This window comes from Sphaeramia orbicularis, chromosome 10 (genome assembly GCF_902148855.1).
Source record: "Sphaeramia orbicularis chromosome 10, fSphaOr1.1, whole genome shotgun sequence".
Classification (NCBI taxonomy): Eukaryota; Metazoa; Chordata; class Actinopteri; order Kurtiformes; family Apogonidae; genus Sphaeramia; species Sphaeramia orbicularis.
This window is the reverse complement of record NC_043966.1, coordinates 21,268,914-21,286,318: the sequence shown is the minus strand read 5'-3', so window position 1 is coordinate 21,286,318 and position 17,405 is coordinate 21,268,914. Positions and strand designations below refer to the sequence as shown.

Sequence of the window (17,405 nt, the reverse complement as noted above, 5' to 3'; positions counted from 1 at the left end):
TTTAATAATTAAATATTAAAAAAACAAAAGTACTAGTGTCATGTGATACAAGTTATTTAATTAACTTGTATTATGAGTAGAACTTTTGTGATTTTTGAGCTAACTATATTATATGGACAAAAATACTGTCACCGACAGCTTGTTGAACTAATTTCTGTAGATTGGAAAAATAAAAAAAAATGCTCATGTCAGTTGTTGTCAATAAATATGTTAAATAAATGTCAAATTAATATTTATCTTATCTTTAAAGGCAGATTTCTTCCTCCTTATTGAGAGTTAAAGAAACGAGGTGTTTATGTTTGTTTTGAAATGACCATTTGTAGTCAGATTGTGATAAATACTTAGAGGCAGAAGAAAAATTATGATAAAAAAAATATTAATGTTGCATGAAATTACATCAAAGCAAAATCTGAGGCACTTTGTAAGCATAGATGGCAGTAAACAAACCTAAGCATAAAGTTTACTGCAATATTTATCGGAAAAATAAAATTAAACCTCATCCTGTCAGCAATAAAACACTTCAATTAGATGTGTCCCAATATTTGCGTCAATATAGAGTATTTAAGTATTTTGTTTAAAAATGTATAGGATTATGAGTATTTAACAGCCTGGCCAGCCATCTGGTTTTGTCATTGTATTCAATACTGAGAAAACAGTCTGGAATTGGGCCAGCCGCTGTGAAATATACACAATCTATTTTATACTGAACCAATCACAAGTCTGGGGGGCGTGTGTTTCGCAATGCGTCATCTGCGCCGACTTCTTTTTGTTCCAAGTCAGTTCCAAGTCCACAAACCTCTTTACAACTGTTGTTTACTTGATTCAAAAATAAGGATTGAATTACAGATTACACCCTGTATTCTTAAATTTCTCTAACAAAAGCGTCACATCCGTCTCATCTGTGATTGGTTTACTCAGTGCCTGTTAGTCCCGCCTCCATATTTGGATTCAAGCCCCGCAACTGCAAACGGATTTCTCATTGAGGACGGATGGCTGGCCAGGCTAAGTATTTAAGGCTTCATCAGGATCACTTAGTCTTAATGGATGTGAACAGAATTAGAAAACATAATTTTGAAGATTTTTGAGGATTCGTGAACTATTGAAAGAAACAATTACTGTCACAGACATGTGACGTGCAAATTCACTTTAAAGCATGTGAATAACAACTCACAGGCAGGATCTTCTTGAGGCCACATCTTAGGAACTCATTCCGTAGATGTATCCGGAAGTCCAGGTCATCGGGGGATGTGACCAAGGCATTGATGAGCTGCATACAAGCAACCTGTGGTGTAGACAGACACAAGGACAAACAGACAAACAAACAGGAGGTGAGGAACAAAAGAGCTCTCACTGGCAAAAAATATCAATAAAATATGATGCAATCTGAATTGTAAACTATTCACCTCAGTAAAATAAACATGTTTTGGAGTGTCATTATTTGATATTTTATTTCCAACCCAAAATCTACTATACTGTATATAAGTGAATGCAACAGAAGGAGAGAGAGGAGAGAGAAGAAAGATGGTGGAAGGCACAGGCCCAGTGTGCCTATTGACTAGATGTGCATTATTAATGGATTTACTGGTAAAGCAAAAGCCTGATAGAGAGTGTGTGTGTGTATCTATGTGTGTGTGCATTGGGTAGTGGAGGGGGTTAAGAGGAAATCGCTGATGAATTATAATGAGCTGTAAGGTGTTTCTGGGGAGCAAGCCATGGATAAGACAGTTTTCCTTTGACAGACAATCAATAGCCGGCTGAAGGATTCCCATAGACGATGTGAAACGCTGTCTTCGGAAACCTTGACCCTGTACTGTTGGTCTGTATGTGTTATTAATAAGAGCCACAACAATGCTAATGCTGTGTGGTTTCCTGAGTCTCATATCTATTTTTATTTTTCCAGATTTGAAAATGTAACTCTTTTACACTCTGGGTGGTCTGTTTGACCAAAGACCGCATGTACGACACCTATAGCCTGTCTGCACATTCCCAAAGTTGGATCCGACTTCTGTTGCTCTTTTTGATGCTTCTTTGGTTTGTTTTCCTCTTAAATCGGTTTGCCATAATGTGAATTGAGAGTCTACAGTTAGAGTGTTGTACTTTGTACAGATAGCGAAGCCCCTCGAGTCTAATTTGACATTTTGGCGCTATGTAAATAAAATTGACTTGACCTGTTTTTATCAGTTGCATGCAGATAACATTGGTTATCAGCAAATATAGAGACCGATACTTTATTTTAAGCTCTTCATCCATTATCCACAGATAATTTTATCACACTTTTCCATTAACCTCTATTTTTATTGGAGCTACAATCATCGATCTAAGACAGTTTTTGTCATGCGAAAAACAATGTGGGCTGAGAGGCATTTTTTCTGTTACCTTAGAGTTATAAAAGCATCCTACATTTGTTAGCTATCTGATAGGATGCAATACAAAAGCAGAACATATTTTTCTGGGAATGCCCAAGGTTGTTGGATTGAAGTATGCAGTGCCACTATCACCTGGTACTAGAAAGTTGGCAAACTCCTCCATGTTCAGCAAAGGTCCGAAATTCTCAAAACCAAATCTGTGCATTGAAAGTTGATGTTTTACTGTATCCACTAGAGCCCAACATAAATAGAGACATAAAAGAAAGACTCGCTGTGTCTTCGTAGACTTAACGCGAGTGAAGAATGCCATGGAGCTCATGTAAAATTCTTTCTGTTCTTCTGCGTACACACTGATATGTACATCAAGGAGCTCAAACATACCTCAGTCATGCGTTGTAGGATAGAACTGTTTGGTTTGGGCATGGGGGCATTATCTTTCTAGGTTTAGTGAGCTGCTGTGGAGCCATAGGGGGAGATCCAAGCACCATAATTAAAAGTGGCACTGCTGGGACAGATTTAAAGTTGCAATGTAGAGTTTCTTGTACACTCGACGAGAGGAGCATTGCCCGAACTACGGAAAAACACATTTTAATCACATTAGCAAAGTCTAGTTCTACAGCTCATCACAGGTTTTGGATAAAAAAAAAAAAAAGTCTATTAATTTCCTTGAAACCCTGCATCAGCAAAGCATTTTAATTTACTTCACAATTAGCAGAGCTTCATTTCATTAACGGCAAAATTTAAAGGAAAAACAACAGCCTCCTAATAAAAGAATATCTACTTTCTCCCCCACCGACCGCCTCATCAGTTTCCTTCATGACTTTTCCTTCATGACTTAATAATCCCTGCAGTTAAAAAAGTAATTCCTTAAGTAATTCCCTTCTTTTGGTTTACCCCCCTCAAAAAAAGCATGTTTTAAGTGGTGTTTTATTTCTGCAGTATGGTGTTTCCTGCTGCTGAAGGGTACTCATGAAAAAAAAAGGAGGCATGGTGCTTTAGTTGCCCTTTCACACTGAGTCCTCTGGGACCAAACTTGACAGCAGCATGGAAAAAGGCAAGGGATAGAATTTGTAAGATGTGAGAAAAAAATATAAGAAAGGAGAAAATGTGAGGTAGAAGGGAAAAGGACAAAAGCTTAGAGGACGTCAACATCTTTGCTTGTCTTATTATCATTTTTCTGGTGTTCTCAAAAGCAAAAGGGGGGAAGTTCAGTCGAGGTGCTCAATGAACCAAGTGTTTTTGATTAAAGTAGTGGCAATGGAGCTCTAGGTGCATCTCAATGGCCCAGCAATCACATCACATCGTGTGCTAGAGGTATTGTCGGACTGAAAAGTGGATGCAAAGGCCGTGAGAGAGACAAAGAAAACAATGGTGAAGACAGCTGAGACTGAGGTGCAGTGGGCTCCAGAGAGCCATTGCTGTAAATTTCACGCCTCCCTGGCATCAAACATGATTTTCATAACAATACTAAATTTTTGGTGGATGGTACAGGATTGTGGCATGTTCTCATCTGTTACGTATGACAAAAAACTTGTTGTTGTATGGATACTTGAAACAGTTGCTAATTATTACAAAGTAAGGGGTATTATAAATCTGTGTGTAAAATATACACATAGATTAATGGTGTTTTATTTATTTGGAAATACCTTTTCTACCACAGGATTGTGTGTGATCTTGTGAATCCTGCTGCTTCACAGGGTAATGTGATTTTGACAGCGGGGTGCTTGACGTGTTCAAATCAGTAAAACATTCCTCTAGTTTTTACTGCAGCTATATTTAAATCATCATATAATATCATATCATATCACTACATCTTATATCATATCGTATTTTATTTTTTACAGTGTCCCTGTTGTCATTTGAAGACATTTTGAAAGGGTATTGATTATTTGATACTTTATAGTATTTATAAAACTTGGCTGAAAAGTATAATTTAAATGTTTGTGAAAAAGAGTTCCCCAAAAAAAAAAAAAAAAGAGTACAAATATGAAGTGTATGGCAGAGATTTGAGCTAAAATTGTTCACAGACAGACCTTTTGTCCTGCTACTGATAACATAAACCATACAGAAAACAGAGGTGATTTGTGGTTTTATTGTACAGGGTGGGGAAGCAAAATTTACAATGAACATTTAGTTGTTTTTTCTCAACAGGCACTATGTCAGTTGTTTTGAAACCAAACATATAATGATGTCATAATCATACCTAACACTATTATCCATACCTTTTCAGAAACTTTTGCCCATATGAGTAATCAGGAAAGCAAACGTCAAAGAGTGTGTGATTTGCTAAATGCACTCGTCACACCAAAGGAGATTTCAAAAATAGTTGGAGTGTCCATAAAGACTGTTTAGAATGTAAAGAAGAGAATGACTATGAGCAAAACTATTACGAGAAAGTATGGAAGATACTATTAAAGAAGAATGGGAGAAGTTGTCAGCCAAATATTTGAGGAACACTTGCGCAAGTTTCAGGAAGCGTGTGAAGGCAGTTATTGAGAAAGAAGGAGGACACATAGAATAAAAACATTTTCTATTATGTAAATTTTCTTGCAGCAAATAAATTCTCATGACTTTCAATAAACTAATTGGTCATACACTTTCAATATTTCAATGTCTTTCAATCCCTGCCTCAAAATATTGTAAATTTTGCTTCCCCGCCCTGTAGCTGTTTGTATACTGTAATTTATTAGCTGCATGTAACAATTTTTAGTAGAGCTGTAATGCGTACTCGAGTAATTTGAGTACAAAAAAATCCTGTAATCATTTTTTTTGCCTCAAGTATTTGTTTAATTATTAATTGTGTTTAAGTAGTCACTTGCATTTCGCCCTGGGGATCGTGTTCTACGACTGTAGACAATGACGTACATGGCTCAGAGTCAAAAAGCTGGTGCTATGGAAGAGAGTGAGGAGACTGTCTGCAAAAGGCAAAAGATGTCCAAAGTTTGGGATCACTTCAAACTTAAAAAAAACAGAGAATCTCATGCAATGTGTATAAGTACACATCCGAAGCGCTGATTAGAACGTAAGCTATGCATTTGTGGTAGTCTATGATAATGAGTCTCAATGACGGCTTCAATGACGGTTACTCGATTAATTGCTGAAATATTTGGCAGAATATTCAACTTCAAAATGAATCGATAGCTGCAGCCCTAATTATAAGACAGAAGTGTTCCTTTGACTGAGTTTTTATTTGAAGGAGAAAACTTGAAAATGGCATAAAACAGATGTGTGTAAACAATGAGCTTTATTCAGTAATGATTTGATTTAATTGTTTGTTTGTTTTTTATAGCTGTGGGTGTATTACTGATACATGACTTCCCTCTACTGTTGATAGTTGCTGAAAATAACCCCATTTAACTGAAATGATGTCTCATAAAAGTCTATTTGTATTAAAGTGCCAACTGAAAAGGAAAAAAAAAATCAAATGATGAAGTATAATATGAGTAGTTTAAACCATTTTCTTAATTAAAGTACATTTACCCTATTAAGATAGATTATGCTACTATGATATCACATTGCATAAATTGCCATATCACCCACTGCTATGTACGGTATCGATCCAGAATTTATTTTTCATCCTTTGTAAGAAATATTCCAATAAAAGCAAAATGATGAATGCAAAATTAATATTTAGCAATGACATCAATTGCTTTTTGTGTGTGATTTCTAACCTGGAGTTGCTGTGCCTCATGGTTTTCAAGTCCTTCCACAATGGAGGCAAATCTCTCTTTATTGTTCCTCTCTGCAGCAATTGTCATGGCAGCCAAAATCTTATCCAGGCTGGAAGAAAACAGAGAACAGGGAGCAGGCAAACACAATAGTCAACAAACCCTTTTATCACCTCACCAACAGGACATTTACTCACAACTTTCAGATCAAACACCATGTATCTTATCTTCCACTCTGTGATGGTGTGGACATTTAGTCAGCCAGCGATTGGTCACCCTGACAAATGCTACGTCTCTCCATCTCTTTTATATGCAGTCTGGTCTATTATTGCTGTAGTATTCAATTTGACTTAATAGCACTTGTTACTAGGGTGATGCTAGACAAAAATGGGGTTTTATTGCAAATGTGTTTAGCTGCTGAAGCAATCGTAGAAGAGAGTATTTGGCGAGGAGAGAAAGGGTGCAAATTATTGTAGGGACTGCTAGACTAATGTCCAAATATACCTATTGAGAAGGTAAGGAAATTAGAGTACTTGTTATCGCTCAAGGCAGCTTAGCTAAAAAGATGACTGGACAATTTCAGCCTCTAAATTGTGAATGAAGAAGAAATGTTGTGTTGCTGACATGAACAGACAGAGGACTGCAATAAAAGTAAGCTGATGTCTTATGGGCACTTGCGTAAACAGTGATTTACAATATGCATGGACAATAATTGGCAGTAGGTGGTCTCTCTGTCCTTGCAAAAACCTTGTTTGCCATTCTGTCTTTGCCGAAAAATAAAAAAAAAAACGATTGAATCTGCTATCCAAAACCTTACTTCTTTTTGGGAAAGAGGAATTGTAAGTTTGCTTAAAAAGTTCCCCTCATTAATTTAATATAAGATAAAAAAAAAAGAAAGAAAAACTATTTTCTACAAGTAGTGTGGATCAGTATGGGAGGATGCACGCGCAAGAATATGTTATCACATCCTGCACAGCGAATTTTCCATATATTAAACAAAAACAGTCCTAAGATTAAAAAAAAACAAAAACAAAAAACACACACAAAAAAAAAAAAAAAAATCAAGCAAAACTCCAAGCTTTGTGACTGAGGGAGATCATGCATCTGGCCAGCAGGACTGTACGTGTGATGTAAGCCTGACACGGAGATAAATGGAGTGGCCACGCTCTGTGATAGGGGTTACAAAGTCGCAGACGACATGGGGAGTTGCATACTGAGCAGCTTTAAAGCCAGTTCAGACAACGCTTCAGAACAGCCAAGATAGATCTGCTTAACTTGTCGTACTCCCTTTGATCCTGTCAGCTGAAGTGGGTGTTGAACATGAGCCAGCACCACAACATGGGTTGCCAAAGAGGTTTCTGAGCAACAAAGTGACATCTTGGCTCCTTTGGTTGTCATTTTTACAGGATGTGTATATTTTAATGCAGGTCTATGATCATAGAAAAGATATCCATGTCTATATCAACTCTGCTCCTCCGTAGTTTAACGGGGAGAGATTTGTTCACTAAATATAGCTCAGTGTATATGCAAGCATCAAGTTTCAGTGTTAGAGTATAATTATAATTAAACATATTTATATTGAATATTATTTCTGAATTGATTAAATAGCGCATCAGTTAAATATTAACTCAAATCAATAAACATCAGGAAAAACTGAATCAATGTGGGATCAAGAGTAAACTATTTATTCATTTATTTATTTTAATTTAATTTAGGGTCCAAACTGATTTTTGAGGCACATATATGTTTAGTACAAATGAGCTAGAAACAAACTACTGTTATGTACAATAAGAAAAATAGATGATAATTAATACTAAACAAACCAACCACATTTATTTCTAAACGTCAGAAACATTACAAAGATTGCATTATATTATATATAATTGTCCGTGGAAGCCTTTTTGGATCTTGAAACAAACATTTAATGTAATATAGATATTCTAAAGTCCCCATAAGGACAATAAAGAAGAAAAATTACTTTCTTAACTTCTCTAAATTTGCCTAAATTCACTGTTGTCTAAGTGGATGGTTCTAAATCTGCCAACTTAAAGGGCCAGATGATGGATTCCTGATGTCACCTGTCAAACTTCCAGGCTCTTTGATAAGTGTGATATATACAGTGAATATACTGTAATATAAGTACACTTAACTGTCCTGTTCTCATTGACACTCTTGTGAAGTTGTCACTATTTGGTTTCATTCTACCATTTAAAACTCAGCCTTTAGAATCTGCATGATTCACCAAAGTCACAAAATCGAAATAAATATCTTCAATAACAGAAGAAATTAAGAGTTTGGAGATACTGACTACTCTATTATGCATCTGTCCTCTTCTTTCATATTACAAAACAGCTCCTCATTTGAAGAAAAAAAAAAAGAGCTGGATCGAATGCTGATTGTTACTTTTTTACCGTGCAATTTACATCCCTTGATAGTCAGTAACTAGGAAATCATTTTAGAAACCATGCACAGTCCCAGCAAGGGTCAGAACAACAACCATAAAGGCCTATTTGGATGGTCAGAGATGTGAGACATGCTGCTGAACTCAGCTTCTCCAGCAAAATTGTGGGTTTGTTTATTTCCACCACTGCATACAGACTGTCTTTGAAGTGCCATTGTTATTCTAGTCTGGCCCAGTGGGAAACAATAAAAAACACTCGCCTAAATCCAATTTATAAGCTGTCAGCCAGGTTGTGTGTCAGTGGCAAACTACACTGAGTAGTTCAACACATTAAACAGACTAAACTGTATCATCTGACCATGCGACCCATCAGTATCTCATACTATCTCAGGTCACTCGTAAATGTAGTATACAGTATGTTCACAGTGGGTGAAACCGTATACATGCAGTGTGATCTCTGTAAGAGCACATGCCACACGGTGGGAGAAAATTGAACCAATAGTGATATTCCAGTGTTTACTAGAGGGAGCGGTCTTCTGCCCTCTTGCTGTTTCAGAAACATTACAGAACATGCAGCCATAACAGAGATGGATTGCATCTAGCCATCATTACTTTCTCTTTTTTGCCATCAATTGGGGTTCTGAAATGGTGTTGTGCTATATCCATATCAGCAGTGATTTGCTGAAAAGGATAGAAAATACCATAGAAAACCTGACTTAACTGCGAACACTGAAAACTTGCTAACAACTCTGGATGGCGTCTTGGCTCCAAAGAAGGTCAAATCACCCAAATCACACAGTCTTTTTAACTCCTTTTTCATCTTTGATGGTTAGCAGTCATAAAGATAGTTTTAGTTTTATTACCCCACCCCCTCTCAAGGGGAGGCAAGGGGTATTGTTTTTGGTTTGGTTTGTTTGTTCCTATGTTTAACTTTATAGCAGCAAAACTGTTGGTTGAATTCTTACCAAATCTTTTTTTTTTCCCCATTTACTTATAATGGGCAAAATTTCAAATGTCTGCAGTAGCAAAACTATTGGTTGAATTCATACCAAATTTGGTTTATAGATTGCCAGTGACCCAGAATAGATGTCATTACATTTTGGAAACAGTAGGTCAAAGTTCAAAGTTTTTATGAATTTTTAAAATCTTTTTTTTTTCCCCATTTACTTATAATGGGCAAAATTTCACATGTCTAAATTTCACATGGCAAAACTATTGGTTGAATTCACACCAAATTCGGTTTATAGATTACCAGTGACCCAGAATAGACATGGCTACATTTTGGAAAAAGCAGGTCAAAGTAATTTTTTTTATGAATTTTATAATCTTTTTTCTTCTCCCATTTACTTATAATGGGTGAAATTTCAAATGTCTATAAAAACATCAATTTTGTTTCAATTTACTTCAAGCTTGGTACATATATAGAGGCAACTGATATGCTGACATCAGCACACGCATAGACATGATGACATCAGCTGGATCAATGCCCAAATAAGTTACAATACATGCAAGGGGTGGGGTTTGTTGTGCCTGGCACCAGTTGTTTGTAGAGGTTTTGAGGATTGTGTCACTGAGGCCTCTGGTTGTCTCAAGTACAAAACACTTACAATGAAAACAGTTAACATTTCATCCATAGAGAAAGTGAGACTGTGTTTTACAAATATGTACAATTTATCCATGTCCACTGTATGGGGAATAGAATAATAACATCTCAAACAGTCCATTGCACTTATATCTGCATATATTATACCCATGGTACATAGTGTAAATATTGTTAACACTATATATTCTGTACTTCCACCATTTGCTACTATTGCACTTCTGGCTGGATGCTAAATTGCATTTCGTTGCCATGTACTTCTAGATGCATAATGGCAATAAATTGAGTTTGAATCTGAAAATCTGTTCAAATAAATCTCAGGTTATTGATTCGATAACTGCAACAATCATTGTTTTACCAAAAACATGTCAGTAAATTTACCCACTATTAGCAGAATGTCACAGATATGAACTTACACCTTTTGCCCGCAAGTGCTAGATGTCAATGTGAAAACAAATGTAACACTTACATGTTTTCTTCTCCAATAATACAGAAAGCAGAGAGAATTTTAACAATCTCCGTCATCATGTTGGTCTGTTTGGGGTCAATGGCCCGTGCCAGCAGCAACAGACTGCGCTCGTCTCCCAGGATCCTTTGCAGTCCATACTAGGAATTAGAATAAAAACAGAAACTCAGCTGGATGTAAATAAACATTTATATTCATCAAGAACTTTTACCTCAAGTTAAAATGAAATTACAGAAAAATAAAACTATAATGTACATAAGATAAACTTAGCCTCAATTTTCTTTTAAAGCAGGGACAACAAAGCCATGGGAGGAAAAGGAGAGGATGATGAATTAATTCAATTCAGGACAGGACTGTAGGGACAAATACTTATAGTCTTCTGTACCTTTTAGTCTCGTCCCCCCCTTCAACTGGAGGAATAAGTAGAGATGACCGTGTGTTGGGATTATCTGTGAGCAGTAACATCAATTGCTCATCTGTCTTTGAAATTTGTGCTACTTTTGAGAAATGAGCCAGACCTTCCCAAAAAAGATAATTAAAACATCTGAGGCAGTGGGCATGAAATGGTAAATTTAGCTTCAATTTAGCGTCCCAATATCCCCGGCTTGTCAGTACGCTGATTCAGTCAGGTGTGGACTCGTGGCCATCCGAGTTACTATTTTAAATGTTTCCCATAAGCGTATAAAGACTGTCTGCAGCCTTTGCTAATTTAGAAGTTATTTGAAACATGGGGAATTCTTTTTAGTTTTGGTTTTATTACATCTAAAATTAAACAATTCAAATATGTGAGGAATAGGCCTATAAACTTCAGGTCTGAATCATGTCATATTAGTGAGAATTAATAAAATAATTGGCTTCATAATCCTTAGGACCCTCTTGTGGATTAATCTGTTTGGAAAATGAATGAATGAATGTTTCATTATAGCGTTTTCTTACACCTTTTCCTCATTGATTCATACAAACCTTATTGTTCATGAACGCCTTCAAGCACTGGATAAGTTTGTGCTGGTTTCGTTTATCAATATTTTCTTGCCTAAAAAACAAGAACAATTGTCCAGAGCATTAATATAATGTCAATAACACATGATACAAACAAATGATAATGGATGGTGTAAGACTTCACTCACTGTTTCTTGTCCAGGAGCTTCTCCAGAGCGTCCAAAATGAGACCGAGACCCTCATGACCAAAGTTATTCACCCAACTAGAAGGAAAGCACAAACAGACAAGACACCATTTATTTTAGTTCTGTAAATTTTAGTCAGCTGGTTTGCTAGGAGCTGTGTTGAGGTTCAGATGAAAGAAGTACAAATGACTTTTTATTAACCTCTGAGGAAATCAGTCATTCCACCTAATATTATGGGTTCAACACTCACTTGGATAAATTGACTGTTTGTGGTTTTTAATTCCAAGCAGAGAGAGCTGCAAATCAAAAACAACCCTGCCCTCCCTCATAGCGAATGCATTCTGAATCAGTTTAAATTTAAACTGCGCCCATTTACAAGCAAATGAACACCCATCTATCTTAACTAGTGTTCCCATTGCTAAGCAGTTTGTATCCAGGCCCCCCTGCAAGCTGCTATGTTCCTGTACCAAAAGATTAAGCAATGCAAGAAAGATAACACTGTAATCGATAATGGGTCGCGGGAGATAATTGGCTATAAACCACAGCGTATCAGGAGACGGCAAATGATCCAGTGCAGATGAGCCTGTTTGTCTAAGCCACGAGTGGAGCGAGGCGGAGGGAGAGTGGGAAGGACAGTGTGGTCACAGCCAGATTATGTCATTAGCATTACTTGTTTTCAAGCCCCTGACTGTCAATAACACAAAACGCATGGGGCAATTTTCTGACATAAACGAGGCATAAGTCAATAATTTATCCCGCCTTTTTGACAATAATTCAAAATAATAATGGTTTGAGTATTAAAGTCATTTGTATTGACTCAGTGAGTCGGAAGAGACCCTCAATTAGAGAAGAGATGCGCTTCGCCCGAGGCTACTAGTACAGTTGAGGTGAGATATTTCTTTGATATGACAAAATTAGCAAATGCTACAACCCCCCGCCTACCATTAGTCAAATTACATGAGCAGACAACCAGACCTGATGTATTAATATTTCCAGCACTGATGATCTGGTTTTCTAATATAAAAACAAATCATCACAATGTTGCAAATTCATAAATGTCTGTTTACAGTAGGCCTCCCAGTTTCAAAGTTTCCTTCTAGTCTATGCTTTGTACATATTTAAAGACATAAAAGAAAATAAGGAACCCAACTGGCTCAGTTTACTGCAGAATAACAATGCCATTATACACACTGGTGATACAGGGGTAGTGGGAGCGAACAGGAGACTGCGACAACAGAAAGAAAGGAGGCGACATGGCTCAGGGAGCACAATCCTGTAAACTCACAGTCTTTGTGTATGCATCTTCGTAATGACAGTAATGGAGGTTTTCAGGGGGCAGGAAATGGAACCAATATTTGTGGAGTGGAATTTTGTTTATTGTAGAGCCGAACTGCAATATGAGATTCTGGGAATGTTGCGTGGCCACAATGAGGCGCGTGCAAAATTAAATTTGTCTTCTGCACTAAGGACTAAATAATGATTTCATCTCATTATCATTTGATGTACTGCAATCGGGGCAATTATCATCGGACGCAAACTGCACCGTAAATAAATAGTAAGCAGACACTGTTTTACTGTTTGTGCATCATGTTTTTCTCAAACTTCAAAAGACTGCGAGTAGCAATTGAGAACGTGAGCCAAAGACACAGACACAAAGGCAAGAAAATAGGTTTTAAAATCCAAATGCCTTCACAACTAACACTCCACTGACTCATCCACAAAGTGTGACTGATGTGCACAAACTGGAAGAAGTAAAGAGTGAACCACAAATCGACTACACTTTGTATCAAAATAGTAAACATTTATTTACCACCGGGGCTATAACTGTAAAGAAATCCCCTGGTTTGTTGCATGACACAGTCTGCATTGTCCATCTTACATAGGCAGACATCAAAGCAGTTTGGATCTAAAACGTATGCCTTTTCACAGGTAGCAGCAGAGTGAAGTACTCCTCAAGGGTTTTAAGGCACTAAATATTTGGACTCCTCCCTGCATCCCAGACTGTCTATCATTTTCTGTCCCCTCACGTATACCCCCAGGTCCCTTTGCAGCTTGCCTTCTAAATGTCCCCAAAGTTACTACAAAGAAAATGAGAGATGGTACTTTTACAGTATCTGTCCTAAGGCTATAAAATGCCCTACATCTGTGTTCATCAGAGAAACAGGCTCAGTGGACAACGTATTACAAACATTATAAATAAAACACAAATTAAGACCACAACTGTTCTGTATCGTAACACATAATCAGCATTGCTAATGTTTCAGAGTTCACAGTGACTTTCTAATCAGATGACGTTTGTTTTGTTGAAAGCCGGGCAGATAACGCTAAAGATCATGTTAACATAAGTCCAGGTTAAACATCAAGGTAACGGATTCTTGTGGACGTTTAACTGTCCATTTTCCGATTCAACAGTGAAGAAGAGAGGAAGTGAGCCAAAGAAGAGATCGAATCCTTTCCTATTAGTCTCGTTTTCTAATGCGGGCATAAATCCAAGGATTTCATTAACTTGGGGGAGAACTTGTTCATCTAATATTGATGGCTATAATCCTCTAGTTAAGTGTCACCAAATTGTGTTACTTTCTGCAATCATGTATATTCCGCAGGCAAAATGAAAAATTCATGGTAAGTCTTAGGGAAGCAATTTTTTATTTTATATTTTGTGTTATTTCTTCTGGCTTAATGCAATTATATTGTTATCATGTTAAGCGCAATAAAATGTATGCACTGAAAATCTCTGCAAACAATTCCCATACATACATTAATATAAAGACACTGTCAAATAAGATATATTGGTGTGTGTTCAGTGAAAATATTTCATAGTTAGCAGGGGTTTCTAATGTGATATTATGAACAAAGTCATAGGTCTGTGAGTCAGATCTGGACACAATCACATAAGGAGGTGAGTTTTTTTGATACATGCTGTCATTACATATGTAGTCATAGTTATATATAGAGAACATTCATCCAACCAGTGAATTTCTGTACTATACTGTACTGAGATCAGGCAGCTGGAGCCTACTGTGTCCCTGCATGTCCTTCATATGAGGCAATGCACACCCTGGACCAGTTCCATACAAAGCTCTGGTGGTCAACTGAAGACACTGTTATTGTAAAAGAACCCTGCTGAACACTGAGCTACCACACTCAAGTACATGCACACAATGCAATGTAAATACTGTTCAGTCAAAAAAATTTTGGATGGATTTCTAATTCTGCTGCTAAAATTAAATGATGACAAATGGCATGACTGACAACACGGATGAACAGTAGAAAAATAGCAAAAGGCACCACAACAAAACACAGTTGCCAAAAAACAAACAGACAAGCTGACTGCAATATATTATAAAATAAAAGTGAGTAAATAAAGCCTCAGAGAGACAAATTACATTCAAGTTCAATTACATCTAGACATGTGAAACTATTCAGGATGTGTTGATCAAACTCAGGCTGAGTGATGTGACCAAATAATTGAATCACTGCGTGTCATCTTTAATCAGTGTCTTGGATGATTCACGATCTCTTTCACTTTCTTTACAAAAACTATTTCATATATAACTGGAGAACATAATTAGTTTACTGTAACAAGCAAACAGTTTGCATTTTGCATTTTTGATGAGCAAGAAATCTCGATTTTATTTATTTATTTAAATGCTTTTTACAATTTTAAGAGAGAAAAAAATGAATTAATCTAATTAATTTGACCTACTCGCCCAGCCCTAAATCAAACATGCAACCAATGACCAGGGAAATGCAAAAATTAAGTTGACTTTAGCAAGAAATGTAGTTTTTACACAAAAAAAAATTAAGTTATTCATAGAAAGCCTTTCTTGCTCTATGTAATACTCCAATGTCCCTAATCTAATGTCATTTGTGGTATTGTAGTTTTCTTACCATTTTTGGTATGTAATTATTATAATGTAAGTTAACGGTTAACTGTTACCTGTAGTAAAACCACCATGAATGTACTTTGTTTCTATTTTTCACACACATTGTGGTTATATAATGTAAATACTGTCGAATGAGTTTCTTCTATTCTGGTATAGGCCTATTTGTTCACTGTCCTGGCTTAAAGTCTAAAGACAGGAGTGAGTATTTAAAACATTATTACGTTAAGTTATTTGATGATGAGAAATGGGAGTGGGATTACATAAATTTTTCTTCTTCCCACTCCTTTTCGAGTGTAAATGAATGATTCTAAAATTTTGAAGTTGTATGTATGCTGTGAATGCTCGAAATAATTGAATAAATGAAATGAAATGAAATGAATGAATGTAAAAATTATATGTTAAAGTGTAAAATCTATACAAAACTTTAAAGTAAGGGTCATTCGATAGTTATGTTTTTAAAGGCTAGTATGATAACAATAGTTTGGAACAGGAAAAAAACAGGTGCAGGTTAACTGAATATCATCCTGCTCCACCAGCCAAAAATTCTGGCACTGAAAATGTATTAGGCATGTCTGAAATTGATTACTTTCACTTTATTACGAGCAGACTGAGCACCAAGTAAATGTAAAAAATATCCAAATAAATCTGAAGCAAACATCAAACTCAAAGAAATGAATGAATAAATGTGGGAAGGAACATCAGAACTATGTATAAAATCTAGGTTGGAGTTTTTTGTTTTTTTGTTTTTTTTTATCTGTTGAGCTACTTATCATTTTCCCCTCAAAGTCAGTATTTCCAACTGATCAGCCATTACATCCGCTGATACCAATAGGTGGGAAAATCCCCGTCTATCTCAACCTCTTCAAACAGTCAGTCTCGTCATATGCCACATCTCAACACTTTAATGAAACAAATAAGAAAGGCACACGCAAAACAATTCACACGAGCGACCTTTATGTAGCTTCACCAATATGTCTTTGCACTTCCTGTTAAAGGAGTGATATTTTGCTTTTTTTTTATGTAATTATGCAGTTTAAAACATTTCCCTGTGGTCTACATAAACTGTAAATGCTCTGCTTGGGTCTGAATTCTTCATTAATTCAACTCCACAGGTCCATCTTCAAACCTATTTCTGAGTAATGACACCAGAAAGGTCGTTTTGAGCGCTGGCCCTTTAAATGCAAATGAGCCACTTTGTGCCCCACCCCCTCCCAGTTGATGACCATGCTTTCTGTCCCGTTCATCCACTTGTGTTGGTTAATACAACCAACAACTGAACATTTTAGGTAATTGGCTCGAAGTTTGGACATATTTTCAGTATGGACTACAACCACTGCCTTATATGTGGAAATGTCATGACATAACTAGTTATAAAACATAACAAATTAAGCAAGTATTGAAACAGGTTGAATAAATCCACTTGAGTTTTGCCTGAATGAATATAAAGATAGCTTTGCAGCACCTGGAGGGTTCAAATGCAAACTTTTTGAACTATTAGGGTCCCCAAGTAAATAAATAAATGTACCAAAGACTAATAAAAGTGGGTTTAGCAAAATATGACCCCTTTAATACTTCTACTGCCGCTAAAGGCTGCGTTCAACATCTTGCACAGGGGAATGAAGTAAGAAAACTACAAGTAGTTAGAGTGCTAGCATCTACCGCTAAAAGAGAAGTAATTCCACAGCAAAGTTTGGGGTAAAGATTGTGTTCAAAGTAAGAAGTTCATCAAGTTTGAGGATGAAAAGATGACTGATCACCAGCCACCTCCAGTGACTAAAAAGGGAAAGAGACATTAATAAGTAGACACTCTCTCAACCATTCTGTTTGACTAAGTACTGGTCGTGAGTTCAGATGATATGCATATTCGCTGATTTCGATGCACAGATGAGTGTT

The 17,405-nt window shown here is 36.5% G+C and overlaps 1 protein-coding gene across 2 annotated transcripts in view; it reads right to left on the bottom strand.

Annotated features, from left to right (window-relative positions):
- diaph2 (diaphanous-related formin 2) overlaps window positions 1-17,405 on the bottom strand; it is a 428,253-nt gene that overhangs the window by 284,983 nt on the left and 125,865 nt on the right. For both annotated transcript variants that reach the window (XM_030144879.1, XM_030144880.1), the window contains exons 8-12: window positions 11,629-11,703; window positions 11,465-11,534; window positions 10,505-10,641; window positions 6,038-6,146; window positions 1,172-1,282 (exon numbers count right to left, since the gene is read on the bottom strand). In XM_030144879.1, coding sequence (XP_030000739.1) covers window positions 1,172-1,282; window positions 6,038-6,146; window positions 10,505-10,641; window positions 11,465-11,534; window positions 11,629-11,703 — 502 coding nt within the window. The remainder of the gene's footprint in view (window positions 1-1,171; window positions 1,283-6,037; window positions 6,147-10,504; window positions 10,642-11,464; window positions 11,535-11,628; window positions 11,704-17,405) is intronic.